At 40.8% G+C, this 19158-nt stretch overlaps 1 protein-coding gene across 27 annotated transcripts in view; it reads right to left on the bottom strand.

Moving 5' to 3' along the window:
- Nucleotides 1–1682: 1682 nt before the first annotated feature.
- MAGI1 (membrane associated guanylate kinase, WW and PDZ domain containing 1) overlaps nucleotides 1683–19158 on the bottom strand; it is a 339165-nt gene continuing 321689 nt past the window's right edge. For 8 of the 27 annotated variants that reach the window (XM_061455776.1, XM_061455785.1, XM_061455777.1 and 5 more), the window contains 7 exons: nucleotides 18801–19094; nucleotides 15695–15898; nucleotides 10862–10952; nucleotides 10681–10744; nucleotides 9652–9798; nucleotides 8218–8356; nucleotides 1683–4570 (listed from right to left, as the gene is read on the bottom strand). In XM_061455776.1, the coding sequence (XP_061311760.1) occupies nucleotides 3870–4570; nucleotides 8218–8356; nucleotides 9652–9798; nucleotides 10681–10744; nucleotides 10862–10952; nucleotides 15695–15898; nucleotides 18801–19094 (1640 nt within the window). In that variant the 3' untranslated portion in view covers nucleotides 1683–3869. Of the gene's footprint in view, nucleotides 4571–6155; nucleotides 6245–6345; nucleotides 8357–9651; nucleotides 9799–10680; nucleotides 10745–10861; nucleotides 10953–15694; nucleotides 15899–18800; nucleotides 19095–19158 lie in introns of those variants that run through there. The other 19 variants (XM_061455781.1, XM_061455786.1, XM_061455800.1 and 16 more) reach the window with 11 other exon arrangements.

Genomic DNA, 19158 nt, shown 5'->3' with positions numbered 1-19158 from the left:
TTCAGCAGAACAGTCAGCCAAGAGACAGAGCTGAAAGCCTGTTGTAACAAAAGGTATCAAAGTGAGGAGGAGAACGGTATCTGTCATTACTGCTTTGGTAATAAAACAAGCACAGTACAGCAGATGGGTTTAACACAAGATCACTAATAAGTAAAACAGTGGCTCAAATGCCAAAAAATGAATATTCAAGAGGGAGTGAGCTGAATGAAATGCAAACATAGCCCAGCTAACCTAGAAGTTACTTGCTACTCTAACCAAAAAGATCAACCCCCACGTAACTCTCCAAGCTCCCCTCTGCAGTCAAAAACTTTCACACCTGGCTATTAATCATCACTTCCACAAATGACAGGACTGAGCACACTGATGGCTCAAGATCCTGACCATGTAACACTGATAAAAAGATGCAGAACTCAAACCCCAAACAAACCCAAAACCTAACAATACCAATTTGCAAAGCTTTTTGACTTACCACTTCATAAACTTTTCAGTTCTTCATCAGAAACACACTTTAATTCATCTTTTTGGCAGTGCCATAATTGCAGAACATTGTTTGACAAAACATGAGCCAAGTTACAATCTGAAAGAGGGTTTCTTTTCAGCTTTAGAAGTTTTGAAAAATATTTTATCATCAGAAGTAAGGCTGGAATTAATTAAAGTGGATAAGGCTGCACCGAGGAATATGAAGCTGCAATGCTCATGCTTTAGAGCATGGCTCCAGTTCTCAGTGGGTTTGGAAGCAGTAGAAAGGATGCCACCACTGAGAAGGCATCTTGAATAACTTTTTTTTTGTCAACTTGAAGTATTTTTTATATTAAACATCTCTGTAAAATGTAATTTCAATATTAACTATGTAATATCCTCTTCAGCTTGAGACTCAGCACTTCAAAGGCACACTTCAAAAGCTGGAGACTCACCTAATCAGCTCTCTCAGATCATTTAAACTATCATTTAACATGAACAAGGAGAGTAAAATCAGTAGTAACAGTAGACGATAAAAATTCAGAACCAATGTATGGCATTACAGTATAATTTCAGAGTAAAACATCACATCTCATAAAAGATTCAAACTTACAATAACCAAACTCTTTCCTAGTGACCCATCCATACCTCTGGAGACTCAGACTGCATCAGACAAATCTCTCTGCAGATGCTGTGACTGGAGTTACAAACCGTTTACCAGCGACTCTCAAGCTGCCTGGATTCCCATAAGGTTTGCTGAAGTATCAGGAAAGCATGAGTGGAGCCTGATAAACTACACAATATTTAAAGTTATTTTAAAAACCTATGCAAACAAGTTTTGCATTCTTAAGTTATGGTCCTTACACATTTTAAGAACTAAGAGATGGGAGACATATAGTCTTGGTGATATGTATATATACGTATGTATAGGTATATACACACATATAAACCCATATATATGACACCAACAATCTCAACAACAGCAGTTGAGTAGCTTCACCTAAACCCTTAGCTCCTGATTATTTTGAGGAAGACAATTTTATAATGGAAATCTGGGAACCTTTGCTTTAAGGTTTGTCAAATTATTACTATATATTAAATGGATGATTAATACATATTTAATGGATGGCCCTTAGAGACTGTAACTTAGTTTACTAATTTAGACAGGAATGAGTAAGTAACAAGTTGTGGTTCCTCCTTTATCTTATCACTACACTCATATGTGTGCTTTGTATGGAAAACTTTATTTGATAATAAAAATAGCATTCACAGACTTTCTCCTTCTTTGTTGCTACATCATATACATAGTGTCTGTTCCAAGGAAAGAAGCTCGTACTGGGTAAGTCCACATCTACTCATACTAGTGTTATGTATAAACCCAATAGGTCAAATAAAGCTATGAACAATGTAGTATTTATATATGCATAGTGTTTTATAAAAAAGATTGGCCCACATACTGCTTTTCATCAACACAGAAAAGAGTATTATGTCTATAGCACATTGCAGGAAATGATGATTGAAGAACATAGACTGCAAACAAGTGCTTAATAATACATAAGCAGGCCCACCATGAGGAAAGAAATGATATTCAAACCAATAAAAGCTTTAGAATTACTTATACAGTCTCCCATTTTAAAACAGCTTTACATACCTGATTCAGTTTACATTAAAATATATCCCCTGAATCAATTTGTTCCATTTTCAGAAATATAAACACTTAAATCACATTCCTCACAGCTAAATTTTGTCATAAATCCTCTTTTATACAAGAAAAAGGCAACAGTTTTGTTTTTTTTTTCAACAGGCTCTATTAATTACAATTTAAACTGTACACACAATGATCGGCCATCTTCTTTCTTGGTTTTGTTTTTACAGTACCATGGCAACAACAGTGATAGACTTGCAATGGTTTTGTGTTCATATGGAAAATGTGAAACAGTATACATGTACACACCAATGCACTGTAAAAAGCAGCAGTTTACTTTAGTGGTCCAACAGTAACGGCAAACATTTTGGCTCAGCTAGGCAGTAATCCATTAAAATCTTATACCAGTACTACAGCAGACTTACCACACAACTTGCAAATTTAAAAATACAACTTAGAAACTTGCAGGTTTCCCTTCTGCTGCTGTTCTTGGATTCAAATTTACAGCATATAACCAGTATGGATAGGCTTCTACAACCAGGTTGTCTCACTGATCGCCTCTTTTTGCCTGTGTTTTTTAACTTTGATACATGTTATTTTCTTTGATACATCTTTTTTTTTCATATATTTTTTTTCCCAGCAAGTGCACTCCTTTTGTCCCAGTAAAGGATGAAGCAGTAAAATAAAAAAATATAGAGTGAGGAGAAGAGAAAGCTTTTGGAATTTGGCAAAGTAAGAAAAGCCCACTGGTTTTGCCTGAGCAGAAGGAATACACCTGCTCTGAGAGGGAGGACTTTGCTCCCACCGCATTGTGCCAAGTCCTAGGATCCTGATCCCTTCCCTTGCTTCAAAGCAGACAAACATTACCATGCATGCTCAAGCTGCTGTCCATATACATCTAGAAGATGAGTAGGGCTGCGACGGCTGCCTTAATGAAATATCATTACATGCTGCTGAGGCTAATGAGAGATCAACAGTTTACGTTAGTGGGTGACACAGGCATGGTGGTTACCAGTCCTTCTGCCTTCGTGCATCCTGCAGAGGGGGCCTGAAAGTATAAACTGTTCATGGAACAAACTAGAAATTCCTTATCGTAAATCATCTTGTGCTGTGTGGTTTATGTTTAATTTTTTTCTTATTTTATTATTTTTTATCATTATTATAAATATCCTTCATTGAAACAGTAGTCTCTTCAAACAGTTCTTGCAGTTTTTTAGGAACATTTGTCTCTCTCTTTTTAATTCCTTCAGCAGGAGCGCTCCATTCCTACTGAGATGAACAATTTTCTTCCTTCCCCACCCCCAAACCCTTAAAAAGTTTTCTACATACAGTGTAGCAGTGAGTCACTAGAGAACAGTCTGGATCAAATTATTCAAACTTGGTCATAAAATCCTTTTGCCTAGATTATATTACTGGCTACCCCCATTTACTAGACTGGGGAGGGGGGGAAAGTAGCCTGATAGAAGAATTATTCTTAAGAAATCTACAAAGAATGTAGAAACAAAATTTTATAATCCTTTAGGACCAACATTTGGCAAGTAATTAAAAAAAAAAGAAGAATACACTGAAAAATACTTTCTTTAATATTATACATCAGGCACAACACTTTTTTTCTTGCTATAAGATTTCATCTGCATAAAAGGTTTGTAGGATCATCAGGTGCCGGATGTCTCCTCGCCTGCGAAAGCCGGATGGTTTCACAGCTCCCGCACTCTCTGCTCGGCTCCCATGGCATGGGGAAGGCGATGGGGACCCCAGATGCTCCTCAGATGCTGAGGTCGGTGCTGCATTCCTTGTACGGCCGCCGGCGCTGCTCGGGCGGGTGCCTGCGGCTCGGCTCGTGCTTCCAGCCGGGGTCTTCCCTCTCCCGGTGGGTGACCCGCTCCTCCCTGAGCCGTCTGTCGGGTGACCGCTCCCTCCGCCGGTCAGAGGACTTGGCACGCCGGTCAAGGGAGTTCTCTCTTCTCCGATCCGGTGACCTCCTCGGCTCTGTGAGTCTCTCCAGCGACCGCCGCCGGCGGTTGGGCGACCGCTCTCTGCGCCTCTCTGGGGAGAGGTCTCTCCTCCTGTCGTGTCGCTCCCTCCTCTCCAAAGTGTTGTCAGCGCTCCTCGTCCCTTCCCTGCGCTTTTCGGGAGACCTCCTCTTCTGCCCGTTCACCACCGCCCTCTCCGGCTGCCTCTCGTGCCTCTTCTCCGGCGACCTCTCCGTCCTCCTGCCTGGCACATGGTCGTTGGTTTTAGAAGTCCCATTCCAAGTGTGGTGCTCATTGGGATGTCTGCTAAACTCTCTGCTGCCTTTTAGGTCTCTAACGTAAGTCCGCTTGTCCACATGTTGTGATGATTTGTGAAGGTCTGGTGGATAACTGGACTCCGATGATGGGTGCTGCCGTCGGTCGGATGGCACGGGTTTCATTTCCGATACATTTTGTGAACCTGTGGCGGGACTGTTCCTGTCACTGCTGGGGTCTGTAAGAAAATAACAGTAAAGCGTTTGGTACCGATGCCTTCCGTGGCACTGTGACACCACTTATCACTCTTCAGACTTCATTAGTGACAAAAACAAACAACTGTTAAAGCAGTCAGTGAAGGCTAACCGAAGCTTTTGTTAACTTTACTGCGAACAACGAGAGTTACAGGTTAGTACTGGTGCTGCTCTGTTCATTAGCCGTGTTTTGGTCGAAGCTGATATCATCTTTATGCTCTTCTGGTCATGGGGCATTTTACAATTTTTCCCAAGCCGAATTCATAATGTTTCAGCCACACTACTTTCTTTCCAGTGGGAAAAAAAACGTAATATTGTAGTTCAGGTTGTTGGTTAGTTTTTTTTTAACAGTTTCCAATAAAGAGGGCCTTTAGGAAATGATTTTTTTCTTTCAAGTCTTTTGAAAGAACTGCCTTCCAGGTGTGGGAGGCCTCGTTTCAAAGAGCAGAAAATGTGCAGAAAATAGAATTGATTATTAAGTTTTCACCTCATAAAATAAAACATTTTCAAGGTGTGAGAATTAGACTGTAATCATGTAATTTCCATTTCATTTAAGACATTACTTAATTTCGCTTAGTTCTACCGTGTTATGAAAAGTCATAGGGTAGATTTTGGTTTTGCCACAATGATTCAAACAACGATGACGGAAGTTATGATTTTCTCATATTAAAGCAATGGAAAGATATTGTAATATGTAGGATGGCTTTGATTAAAACCTAGGCTCCGGTGCCTTATTTTTAATGTAGTGTTTCAGGTAAAATAAGGCTGAGCTACCTCTGCAAGACAAACTGCAAAGCAGAGTCAAAAAATCAACCCTGAGACTAAAAACCAGTCCTGTGCTGCAGCTAAGCTAGAATTACTCATGTTATTTGTAATGGTTGTTTACGAATGATTCATTATAGACACAGCAAATATTAAAGTAGCTGCGCAGACTTAACTGAGTGTTCCTTTTACTTGCTTATTATTGTTTTCTTTTTAACAGTAACCTCTGCACAGCAGCTTGCCTGGCTTTAGTCATGCTTCCTGCAGGCTTCCTGCTGCTGGCACCAAGACACCCACCTCGATGTGGACTGTCCTGGTGGCAAGTGGCAATAACTGAAAACCCTCACAAATACCTGTGGGGATTGATTGTTTCTTTTTCTCCTTTTTGCCTTCCCTCCCCCAAGCCAAACACACTACATGCTCATTTGACATCACGCAAAGCATCTCCCATCTGATGGCATTTCCATTCCTTTAGCTTGGGAGGGTTGGTGTGTGCATGGGCCATGATTTTGGTGATTTCCAGGTGAAACGCGTGTTATGGCACACGTGTGTGAATTTTTGCTCATTAGCATTTTCAGGCAGCAGCTGGGGGACCACACTGCTTTTCTGTAGCTGTAAGCACATGGCTTGCAGCAACCTGGCTATTGCACAAGGTTTAAATGTGTCCTGTGGTGTACTTACAATTCAGGGGACGCAGGGTGCTCAGAATGAATTGCTGGATACATATAAAATATAGCGAAGCGGAAAGCAATGTGAGGGAATTAGGCCACAGCACAAAAACACCTAATATTGATTTTAGCTACAAACCGTAGTTTGATTATGGCCCATAAGGTAGAAGCAAGACTCCCCGAGCTTGTCATTTCTCATACATGCAGCGATATTAGGAGGTATCATCGCTGAGGAAGGAAGAGCCCAGCACCAAGAAAAGTAAGAGAAAGAGAAAAGTAGAAAATTTAGATTCCCTATAATACAGGTGAAAGAAAGAAAAATCTTCATATTTTATCTTAGAATAAAGAAAGTTTATTTTTCCAGTCAGATTGTCTAGGCTTCACCCAAATATAAGGCTGCAAAGACAGCAGTTGTTATTATTGTGACATAAAGAGACATCTAAGAGGTGATTCAATAACCCAGACAACGAGAGCATCCATTCTAAAAGACAGCTGGAACAGCGACACAGAATGTCATAGAAAAAACATTAACAATCAAACAACAACGAAAAATAAAGTCCACCAGAGACCACAACATTAAAAATAAGTACAAAACTCATTACAAAAATATACAGCCTCATAGAGAAGCACGTTCCAATCGAGTCAGAAAAATATTGGAACTTAACATTATTAGAGGAACCATTTGCGACTGCAGTGAACAGAATGAAGAGAGGAAGGAGTCCCAAACATTACAAGGATAGTCTTTACAGTAGTGCAACCCCTGTATATTAAATCCTTGCTTAGAGAATGAATGTTCAGTGGTTTAGCATTAGCCAAAAGAAAATTGGTGGTGGATTTCCATCCTCAGTGCAACAGACATATGCTTTGAGAAATGAAGCACTTAATTTACAGGGTATTTATGCAGTCTAGCATATGATACAGTACTGTACATCCAAAGGAGTATAGGAAAAGACAAAAGTAGAAAGAACATTACAGAATTTCAGTGCCATCATCAAACCTTCTGGTGTGCTATTTATATTACAGAAGTGTAAACCCATAACTTTCCTTCCATATTGTTAAACACTTCAGTTGTTTGTTGGTTATACTCTGAACTGGTCATTTAAAGTTAAATAATGAACAGAGTGAGCAGAAACTCTCCAACGTGGTACAGTAAATGAAAAGAAAATCTAGTTCATAGATAGAGCAGAAGGGTTTTGTTTCTGGTTTTAGGACATGGACTGAATGATAAACACAGAACTTACTGACACAGAAACAACCCAAATACGGGGAGAAAAGTATAAAGGACATCCCTTCAATCATCAGTTTCTATAGAAACCTCACAGACCTTTGGTTGGGAGTAGCCCTCCATCGAGGGCACAATATTTGACAATTATCTCAAACAAATAAGACATAATTATAGTATTAATAGTGTGCTAAGTTAAGCCACCCAGCAATCCAACCTCCGGGGGAAGAAAAGGAAATCTAATGCAATTTTTTGTAAGAAATGAGGACTGAATGTTTCCCCCGAGACAGACATGAGAGCACCTTTTCATAACCTCCTCACCTTTTCAGACCTTACAAATTAACTAGTTGAAACCAGCAAACAGTTTATTGGGGGAGAAAAGGGCTCAGGAGGCCAAATTAATATATTTTTGCAGTAAAGCTCTTTTTTTTTTCTTCTTTTTCTTAAATAACTTTATAAATATTTACATAAATACTAAGGGAAGGCAAAAAATCTCATAAGCCATCTTGGCATTCACGTCTATGGACACAGACAGGAACTAAGAGAAAAACCTAACAAAAAAAATAAGCACTGCTTCAGAATAATAACTCAGGATCCCAGTTTTTGCATTGATTAGAAGTAGAGATTTGAAACAACAATTCAGCCACTGAGAAACAGTTTGGCACAGTTCAATGACATTCCTTGTTTGGCTGGACAAGACAATAAGGTTTTTTTGTTTTGCTTTGTTTTCCTCTCTGATCACCAAAAACACTGCTATGATGATCTTGCCTTACACTGCGCCCCAAGTCCATGGAAGCAAGCAAAGGGTGAAATGTGTAGAAAATTCAGCACAAGCGAGGCAATTAATCATATGTTGCAAAGGTTGGTAAGACACTGGTGAGAAAGGAAAATAAAAAAGAATTCCCGCTTCAGATCTTGAGACAAATCATTCATGGAGTGATGCCAGGGAAGAAAGGAATGTTTTCATAGTTTGACCCACCATATTCTGGGACAGAGCCATCTCCACGTTTCAGAAACAGGCGGACCCTGCGCCCACCATTTTTAATCAGTTCAATGGCCCGAGCGTGCTTCATGTTCTTGGTAGTTTCTCCATTGATCTCTAAGATTTCATCTCCAATCTGTTAATGCAATAAAGGAGAAGAGTAAGATTAGAAACGAGCCCCCACGACAATTGCCACCAACACACCACAAAACATTGGCCACAGCAGAGGTGGAAGCTAAATGCGCCCAACTCTGCCCAGTCAGAGTCCACAATAAACAGTGTGCGGGGCCCTGAGAGACATGAAGACAAGTGGGGAATCTTGAAGTCTCGAAATATCCCTGGCAGTGTTCAAAGCCAGGCTGGAGAGGGCTTTGAGCAACCTGGTCTAGGGGCAGGCGTCCCTATCCATGGCAGGGGGTTGGAACTGGCTGAGCTTTAAGGTCCCTTCCTGCCCAAAACATTCTGAGATTCTGTGATTTCATTACTGTTTTGTAAAACCACACTTCATTACTGTATCGCTCAATAGCTGCGTTAAAACTGGTGCTATTTTATTTTGATTATTTACAAAGTCTTTGGTCTAGGTCATTGTTTGTTTTGCAGTCTGCTGTAACTGGGATGTTCAAATAGCTTTTTCAGGTCCATTTCTCACTTGGATATAGATACCAGCAAAGCTGCTTTTGTAAATATAATCGTTTATCAGGATAGGAAAACAGGGCTTGGAAGAGCTTGTCAAAGCATTGACTTCCACAGGGCAGCACTGATTTATTTTCATCAGCAGAAGTTCTGGGCCTACAGATCTACTCCTGGCAAAATAATTTTGAAAATGCCCTTTGCATGATACATCTGGAGAAGAAAAAGACACATGTGGTAAGATTATAATGCATTCTCTCTCAGAGCAGCAAGGAGCACATAAAACTTGGCAATTTGTTTTTCTGTAGGCATTTGATAACATATGCCCTTGTTATAACGTTTATAATTTAGCTGATATGCGAAGTTAACAGTTAATACTAATCAAAAAATTACATTACTCTCCACTCTGCCCACTAGCAGAGAAAGGATCAGGTGGGATGCACTACTCCAATACTCTACTCAAGGCTGTTGTCAAGCTTTTAAAAAAGCTGATGAGACTGGCTATTCCATTTTCATTGCTACATGTATCTCTGTCAGGCTTTAAAAGTTAGATTATGTATTAGAATTTGGAAACCTGCATTAGAACAAAGGGGTGAAGTCTTCCAATGCACACATACTGCTATAGATGGCATACAAAGAGTGACAGAAGCCACAGACAGAAGTAAATAGGAACCATTGCTCCTTTCAGTTAACGTTTAATTTTCTTCTTAGCTGGCACAGCAGAAGGTGTGCCTGTAAGGGACAGGCAGGGAAGTCAGTTTATTGCAAGGAAACATGGTTTTTAAATCTGTTTCTACATACCCTCATCTTCCCACATCTCTCAGCTGGACCATCCTCAGCTAGCCGCAGCACGTACAGATCCATATTATACTCCCGTCCACCTCGCAGGCTAAAGCCAAACCCTTTGGCTCCTCTTTCCAGCTCAACAGTGTAAAAATCTTGGTCCTGCTGGAGGGAAAACAACGTTTGAAAGTTAAATGCAGCTTTAATTTTGAAATTATTCAATTAACCAACATTGTTATTGTTGTTACTTATAATTAAAAATATAAAATCAGTCAGGTTTTCACACACAGACTAGGATTTCCTGCTTCCTCACATCCCACCGTGCAATTTGGAGTGCTGGCGGTGGTCTGCAAAGGGCTGTTTGACTGAATGGGCTTTGCCATGTCCAATGCATTTTTAGGCACCTAGGTTATATAAGGCTTTAGTTAAATGCCTGATGGTACCTGGGATGAGTCTACGTCATGGTGCTGGCTTTGCCTTGTCTACTCCTCTGCAAGAAGCCCAGGAGCATGTGCATTGTTCTTCACAAATGCTGTTAGGATAGGGATGTTCTGAAGTCTTTAATGGAAGATGTTACTTCTGGGATGGCCAGTGGCAAGGTAAGTTAACAGTGAGATAGATAACCTCTCTAATAAGATGCTGTCTGCGAAAGCTGGAACACTCCAGCTATTGCTGCTTATTAAATTTTCCTCTTTTTTTTGTCCTCTGTATCTATCATCTGCACACAACAGTACTTTCTGGAGAGGCCCCTCACAATACCCAATTCACTAAACAAACATATAAATTATTACTGTTGTAAAAATGTCAGCTTATTTTTAACTCTCCCTAAAAGTCATGATGAGAATGTGTTGGAAATGTTTCCCAGCTGAAAAAAAAGCCACATGTATTAAGAAACCAATCAGCAAATTCCTCTTTTTTCAGCAAACAGGCTGAGGGAGAACAGCTTCCCAGAAGGAATTTTCAAGGGAAATATATGAACACAGCCCACAGGCAGATTGGAAGCTACAGTCTGTGGTAAACAAAACAATTAAAAAGGTAACTCTTTACCTGTGCTGCTTGGGGCGGTTTGAAATCAAACTGGGATTCCTGCTTTGGTTTGGTGTTGTTCCTGCTGTAACAAATGAAAGAGGGAGAGAGGAAAAATACAGCTCATGGGATGTGAAGATGATCAAGAAGTAACCAAAGAGAGAGCATGCCAACACGCTCTCTTCAAGGAAAACAATCTGACCTGGTCTCCTGTGGTATTTGCTGAGGAGTATGTGTGGTTGTAATTGTAGCAATTTTTTCTGCATTGGTCAATAAAGTAGCATTGGAGGATTCTGCAAAATAAATTATTTTTCATTATGAGGGAAGACCATTGCCTACTCACTCAGAGGAGAAAAGTTTTGCAAAGGGATTTCACTGGAAAACATCATTACGTTGTTTTTAAATAACTTGAGATTGGCTCAAATGCCTTAAATCAAAAAATAAACAGGCTAAAGTCTAAGATAAGTCACAGTAATTATGTCTAAGAAACTGTACACTCCATTGGAAAAAAATATAAATGGCAAATTGGAATTAGAAACATCTCTGACCATTAGACACACTCAGAATACTGACTTGTGGAAGAAGAGTAGAAGAATATTTTGTCTGATGTCTAATGACATGAATTCCAATCATTAAAGTCCCCAAGTATGGTAGGTTGGGTAGATTAATTTTATAGTAGCAATAACTATTCCATGGATTATAAGCTTATGAGTGCTTCCTCCATCAGAAACTGCAATCTTCAGGAGGATTGAGATGTGGCTTTTATCTAATACCTCACAAGGTGATATTGAATGTGGCTAAACCTCAAATGTACTGAAATTCATCTTTGAAATACAACCCACTGCTGCCTGAGCACTCAAAGCTGCACGCAGGGACATGGAACCACCTCTGCCAAATGCATCAACAGCTCTGGGAACCATTTACAAAAGGGCTCAATGAGAGAATACAGAGAGCAGGATTAACTTCAAACCTCAGTTTATGCCATTGTAAAGGGCTCTCAGCCCAACATCAGCCTGTGCAAATGCCATTATTTCTCTATGCATGGCAAGAGGTGCTTCCAGGAGAGGTACTCTCTCCTGTTTCACAAAACTGGGGGGAGAGTTGCTGTATACACAACTGAAAAGTGACTATCCAGGTGTCCCTCACAGCACATCATGGCAAAATGGTCCCAATATACTGGAGCTTTATCATAGCCTTCAATAAGACCAGAGTTAACCCAGAACTCATTTAAAATTCTGCCTAAAATTAAGGTCGTGTCAATGCCATTAGCCAAATATTAGCAACACAGTTTTGGAGGAAAGACCTGGAACTCCTGCATATTGAACTCAATCCATTTTCCAGAAATGGATATATTGTATCAATCTTGAACTAAAATTAATACTGAAGAGTTTCAAATACTGAATCGCTCCAGAAGTTAGCAGTTCCTGAAAACACCCTTCCCCTCACACAAGAGTTTGAATTCAGAAGGAGAGTCAGTGGCAAATGCTTAAGCCCTAAAAATGTTGAGCAGTTATATTGGTTACATATAGAGAATGATGGGCACAGTCAACAGAAAGACCATTCATTAGGCATGGTATTCCCAGCTGAAGTCACTGCAGTGGCAGGAACTCACTCCTTTGTGGAACAGTTCTTCCCATTGTGAAGACCCCACGTTGTGCCTATACCCATTCTATCCAGGAGAGGACCACAGATTACAGATAACTACAAAATACTGACCACAACCCACTATTCAAGATCAAAATCTAAACTGAATGCACAGTCACTGGCTAAAACGCTGCACCTTGATTCTTGACTGAATTTCTCTAGTTCCAATCCCACTTAAAGCAACCCCAGCAGCAACAAAACCCAGGTGGAAACATCTGGCTCTCAAATATAAAATTACAAGGTCTTCTATCCTGCCTTTGCTTGCTTCTTAAGCAACCTGGTACTTCATTTTATTGACTATGGAGAAATCAGCTGTTATTAAAGAGGGTCCAGGAGTAACACAAAATAGGAGAAAAAGGAGGGCTTCTTTCCCAAATTAAGAAGAGGTGATCATCATGGGCTTACTTGGATCCTGGGAACTTGTTTTATTTCATGGATTTATTTTAATTGCGGGGAAAGGTGAAGCGTTTTTCCTTTCTATAGCTAGCACATGTCAAGGGAAACTCAGGGAGAGGGAAAGAGAAAACTAAGAACTATTTAAACAGATGGGTGTAACGAGAGCACAGCTCCTTTGCCTGCAGCACTGTGCCCAAGTTAACATGCCCAAACCCTCAGCATATGGAGCTGTAACATCTTCCAGACCAGAGCTGACTTGTGCCCAGTGGCTCAGAGAGCAGGAGAGGCTCCTGGGTCTGCCTGCACCTCTCAGGGTTGCCATGACCAAAACATACCCTTGTGAGGATGTGCTGCTGACAGCTGGCTTGTGTGGCCCTGTGTGTGGTTACACTGTTGATTTTAATAAGTAATTCTGTGTACTTTGTAATGACGCCTTGATGCTAAAACCTGTCTCCATAAGACATTTGCTAAAACCTGTCTCCATAAAACCTCCTCCATAAGAAGGCCCCAAAATATGGTTAAGTGTTCTGCATTCATCTAGAACAAAAGCCTCTGAAATCCTCCACAAATATTTGGAGATCAGATGAAGATAGGCTTCAAAGAGAATGCAAGATTCCTACCCTTTAGTAGGTCATACTAAGAATACCAAGTAAAGCAACAACACATCTTTGGTACAGATGTATCTTCACACCACTGTACTGCATCTATCTTTAGCCCACCCTATCCCATGAGTCAGGAGTTGTGCATAATTTTGCTAGCTTTTTAGACACCGGTTCAGGACGCAAAACTGGAACAGAACACAAATAGAGAAAATAGTATCTCTAGACGAATTACAACTGTACATTCTAAATCCTACTTATTTCATTGATTCTTTGCCCTGTATTGCCCTAAAACACCCAAACACCAATTAAATACCTAATCTGAGCTTGTGATTTTTCAGCTCTCTTTATCCTTGCATCAGCCGGTAGCACGTTAAAATATCTTAATTTCACTGCCCACATAATCCTGCAATGAGTTCGTTCAAGACCTGTTACAAAGCAAAACCCTTGGTGTTTTTAATAATGTTAGATAGATTAGCAGTGTGAGTTGGTTGTGAGTCTTGTGATAAGCCTTAGTTGCATATTTATCCGAGATGGATGGCTTCTGATTTAATCACACACACACACACCTTGAAGTACAGTTAGACCAAAAAGCACCCGTAAGTCAACAAAATGAAAACAACAAATCAACAAAAGCACCCCAAGACAATAAAAGGAGAACAAAATTGAGACCAATTTCTTATATCTCATGGGGTTTAGAGCAAAACTCTCAGATTGCCTTGTCTTACTGGCTTTTGGAAATTAAATGCAGGTAATACTATGCGAAGTATGTAATCTCATCTGGAATTTCGAAGGGACAGTAAATAGAAAGGTTTGAAGCCTGCACTCTATGACAGAAAAGAGTTGACTCTTTCCCTAAATTAAAGCTTTCCACCTTCTTTAGGAATATGTGATGCAAGTCACAGGTACAGGTTTCCATTCTGAACTAAGCAACTGAACATGGTATTCTGTACATGTATTTGTACCACAAGACTGGCTGAGTAATCATGTCAGCAAGCTATACTATTCTTAAAAAAGTCTTAAACCATTGAGAAATTATTTATTTCTTGGGTATTTTTGCCTTTAAAAACAAAATCACTTATTTATTCAAAGATTCACCTTCCTTCATTTTGATCAGATACAAAAAATACAGGCAATGACCAATTCCTCTGCCAGTTTACCTTTCAAAACTGGCACATGCAGGCCAGCTCAGATGATAGCCTGCTTCACAGCCACTTTATCATCATGAACGCCCAATTGGATGGAAGCAGCAAAGGATCATACACCATTTGACCCAGTAGCTACTGAACAGTAGGAAAATAGTCTTTATGCAAAACAGACCATCCTAACCAGAGATAATTTATAATCTGATCATTTCTCATGCTGGCCTATTTTTATCCTATACTTAAACACAGCATAAGGCTCTGTGGGGTAACCAAATCCATGTTTTCAGACTAGAAAGCATGAGACTTAGCAACTACTGAATGCTTGTCACACAAATCGCATTATTTAACTACTTCATTCTGCTTTACAGGTACCAGGTTCAACTCAGCCACACCTTCTCAGCCTTTCTTCCAAACTCAATCACACTTTCTCCACATTTAGATGAATGCAAATAATGTCCTGTACAGCTCTAAGAAATGCTCATTATCTGAGCCATCAAATCTTATACCCATGGATTCGGCTTAAAAAGAGAGCAATGTAAAAAGATTTCTGCCTAATGAATTCTCACTATAAATCATGACAGACGTTCCTGGTCTGATCCTGTTTGGCATCACAGCTAGGAATCAATTTAATGAAACTGGTACATAAACCAGATCCATATTTTTATTAAATGCTTCAATGGCCTGAAACCAGTACCAAGTATCAGCACTGGGGATCCTGCACTTTCCCTCTGATCTGAAACAGTGAGATTCTATAACTCTTAAGGTAACTGTTATCCTAGGGTAACTCTTACAATGATCGGCTGCAAGCACACAGCAGCACCAGAGTTATCACATAACGAAGTCATTTAAAGATGTCCTGAGCTGGCTCTCAAAGCAACTTACCCAGAATAAAACCAAATGTTTTTTCAAGCAGCTTGAAACATGACAAAGTATCTATCCCTTTCCATGATCTCTTTAGTCTATAGCCTTCTTGTGTACTTCAGGAATCCCACATATTAACAAGTGATGCCCAAATATTCTAAATCTGCATTATTAACCTAAGAATCAAATCAAAGCATACTGAAATATGCATCAAATTTACAGAATTGCATGGAGGAACAAGACAGAACGAAATACTGTTTTTTAAACCTAGAATCAGCACCACCCTGTTTAAAAACAGAATTCCTATAAGTAGAAACAAAGCTATGGAAGACTGCAAAAAGCCAGGGGACAAAACCAGTGAAAGGAAACAGCAGGAAACATATACTTTACCATCTCCTGGAATGATGCGCAGGGTAACGGTGTTTCCTGCTTCCTTAATGAGGTTGACGATGTCTGAATGCGACTTGTTGGTGATGGAGCACCCATTCACGGCCAAGATCCGATCGCCTACTTTCAGCTTTCCACAGCGGTCTGCGGGACTCCCTTCAATTATCCGACCTATTTTGTGAGGCATGGCCACACATGCATTTCCCGCTTTGGTATTGGTTTTGGGGGTTGTTTTTGTTTTGGTTTGTTTTGGTTTTTTAATTGTTTACATACGTGGGAATATGGTGAAGGGGAAAAGGAGAAAAAGGGTTGAAAAGGGAAAGAGAAGGTTAAGGGTTAATTAATTAATGCATCAAGAAAAAGTTATTATAGGATAGCTTTGCTGCCAGTGTTCAAAACATTGGCAATCAACTAGTACGAGTGCACAACACTTCACTTTTTGGACAACGTGCTTTGTTAATCACTCAAAACTCCGCCCACCTTGATTTCTGCTAATATAAATGGTGATATTTTTAAAGACTACCACTGCATTCAGCAGTGCCATCATAACCCAAATCCTAGTTTTATTTTTGAACAAAAGAAATAGAAACTGTAGGAAACACAACCTTCCTCCTTCAAGATTATGTTGGTGTTAGCCTCTCTGGTCCTTCTCTAAGTCAGCTGCAGTTCAAGCTTCTGCCAATGTTTTGTTCTTTCTCAATTTAGAAAGATGAAATCGTTCTAGGCCTAAGAGGGAGTGCAACTCCCTTTCTATCACAAAGATCCACTTTATCAGTGCTGCATGGGGAAGCAACAGTTTTCTTCTGTTGTGAATAAAGGTACTGCCAAGGAAGGTAAAGGACCACTACAGATGGGCCAAGACTGACAAAGACAACCTGTTTGGTGCAGGCATCCACCTCAGGCTCTGTTAACCCTTTCCCTTTTATGATCTTAGATGGCACCAAGACAGGAGCAGGGAAGGAATAAGGACCTTCTCATTTAAATACCTCTAAAACCACACACAAAAACATTGAGATGTCTGACACACACACGGCAAGAGCACTTTAGGATGAATGTGTTTTGGAGACAAAATTCTACTTCTGTTCCATGCAGTTGTTTGTCCTAAAAACACAGCATCGTCCATAAAATGCAAAACTGGAACACAGGGGATACACAGCTCCACCCAGATAAACCCACTGAGCTTTTGTACTGCTTCTATACATGGGCAAGAACCCCACAGGCACACAGCATATCATTAAACCACAAGTGTACAGTGGTCAACTCATACTTTGCATCCACAATACATTCACCCTCAAGATGCACTTTCCAATCTGTGCTGTAGTGTTTATTTGGTTAGTAGTTTTAGAGATATACGTTGCTGCACACAGAACAACACCAGAAAGACCATAAAGAAGAAAAAGCTAAGAAAAGGAATGTGAGGTGAGAGAACAAGGTTGGAAAGATACAATGAAAACTGGCAGAAAGTGTTAATTTTAGTTGCAAATGATAGGGGGATTATTACCCTCCCCTCCCTCCCGCCTTCTGTTACTTCTCGTTCTGGTAATACATAGCCCCATTCAGTTTAAAAGCTACTTTGAGGGTATGAGTTCCTACTCTATCCAATCCACTGAACAGAGATGACAGAGCCCACACCAACATGACCAAGGTGAATTTTAGAACCAGTTTGGCCCATCTCTAAATACTACCCATGAAAGAAAAAACTACAAAGCAGGTCCAAAGCAAGCACCACGCAGCAGAGGGAACACATCTCATGCAGAGTATTAGGGAAAAGCTGAATACACTTGAAAAAAGTTAAAGGAAAAACAGTCACAGATCAACAGATCCCCATGAGGAGCCCCTGCACAGAAAACTTCCAGTTAGTGAATGTCTTGGGCTAAAGCAAACACAACTTTTTACAACCTCAGGTCAAGGCTTCTCTGTGGAAAAGAGTTAGAGCACAGTCTTTATACAGTAAAAGTTATTTACACAGATTTGCAAATACTTTTAGAAGATAAAATCCCTCTCTCTGGTTTAGACTGAGTTCAATCTATGTTACATTGCACCTTCGTGTTCTGGCACCAAAATACTGGACGATCAGTTTCCAGCAGCAAGGACAATGTAAGGTAGTCTAGCACCTGAGAACTGACAGAACTCAATGCACTCGGTCTAAATCAGGTATTTCACCCTTGAATTCCCTGCTGCCATGACTGCTCTGAACTGTGTGAGAAATGGCCTGTTCTACATTAATTACAGAAAAGGAGGTGATGCTCCCTTGATGCATTAGTAAGGGCATTACTGATGGGCAATGACAGGAAATTTCAGGAAAAGAGCCTACAAAAAAGGGGGAAAGGCCACTTCTTGCCACATGTACATCTGTGCACCAGGAACACTCCAGCTGTACAGGGAGATTGCAATGTATTTTGTCTGCAAACCACAACCCTGCTCTGAGAGGTAGTATGAAGATGGCAAAGGCACATGTTCTGCCATTCCTCCCCACCCCCCAGCCCCATGATATTGACATCCCCCTGCTCTGAAGAAATAGATTCAGGAAGAGGTGGAATATGTCAAAACATCCTGTTTTTTTTAACAGTATTCTCCATTTTATGTCTCACCAGCAAGGACTATTAATTAAAACTTTCCAGCTATCAGCACGCTCACTCCATAATGAGGATCAGAGTAACCCAGACTGCCAAAGAGAAGTTAATCAGTTTAAGCATTACTGCTTTAAAATCAACTGCTTCAATTCTACCATAGGGAGACATACTTCACTGCACCTGCCCCACTTCTGCACTGGCAAACAGCATCACTGGGGGCATCCCTGGATGCTCTTCTGAAAGCAAACCCCAGTAAGGTACCCAGCTAGCAGGGAGAACTGGATTTTCGGGGAGCATCAGGAACTGCCATTGGTGACATTTTTGCTCTTCAGGTTGGGATTTCTCATTTTGCTTTTCTCAATTCAGTGAACAAAACCCAAGAGGCAAACGCCTACCAAGTCTCAGCCTGCAATGAAGCTATTAATTATACAAATCAGGGCATGCTCACAACTTTTAATTAACCACATCCCCACTCCTCTCCTTGTGCTGCAGTGCTCGAGGCACTCGAGGTGCACAGGTAGAACCCCAAGACTCACCGAACGTCGTTCCAGCCTCTGGCCTGCTCACCGAAGAGACGATGACGAAGCCGAACCCCTCGTTCTCACCACGGCGGATCTCCACATCGTAGGGCTGGACCACAGTGCTGACCACACCGCTGCCCCCGCCACCACCACTGCCAATGCCGCTGGTGCTGCCGCTGCCCGAGCTAACTGTGTTGAGGGAGTTCTGGCTGCCCTGCGGTGTTCGCTTCTCCTCCGTCAGCGAGGCCGGCTGGTTGCTGCTGTGGTGGGAAGAGGCTGGGGATGGGACTTCATTCTCTGCCTTGGGAACTGAGGAGGGAAAAGAAAGACTGAGCAGGCTGGACTAGTTAATGCTTAAAAACTGCCGTCCATC

This window comes from Pezoporus flaviventris, unplaced genomic scaffold (assembly GCF_033815535.1).
Source record: "Pezoporus flaviventris isolate CSIRO_AGI_PZ_B2104156 unplaced genomic scaffold, CSIRO_AGI_Pfla_v1 ptg000021l, whole genome shotgun sequence".
NCBI lineage: Eukaryota > Metazoa > Chordata > Aves > Psittaciformes > Psittacidae > Pezoporus > Pezoporus flaviventris.
Note: the sequence above shows the minus strand (reverse complement) of the source record. Positions and strands in the feature narration are given on the sequence as shown.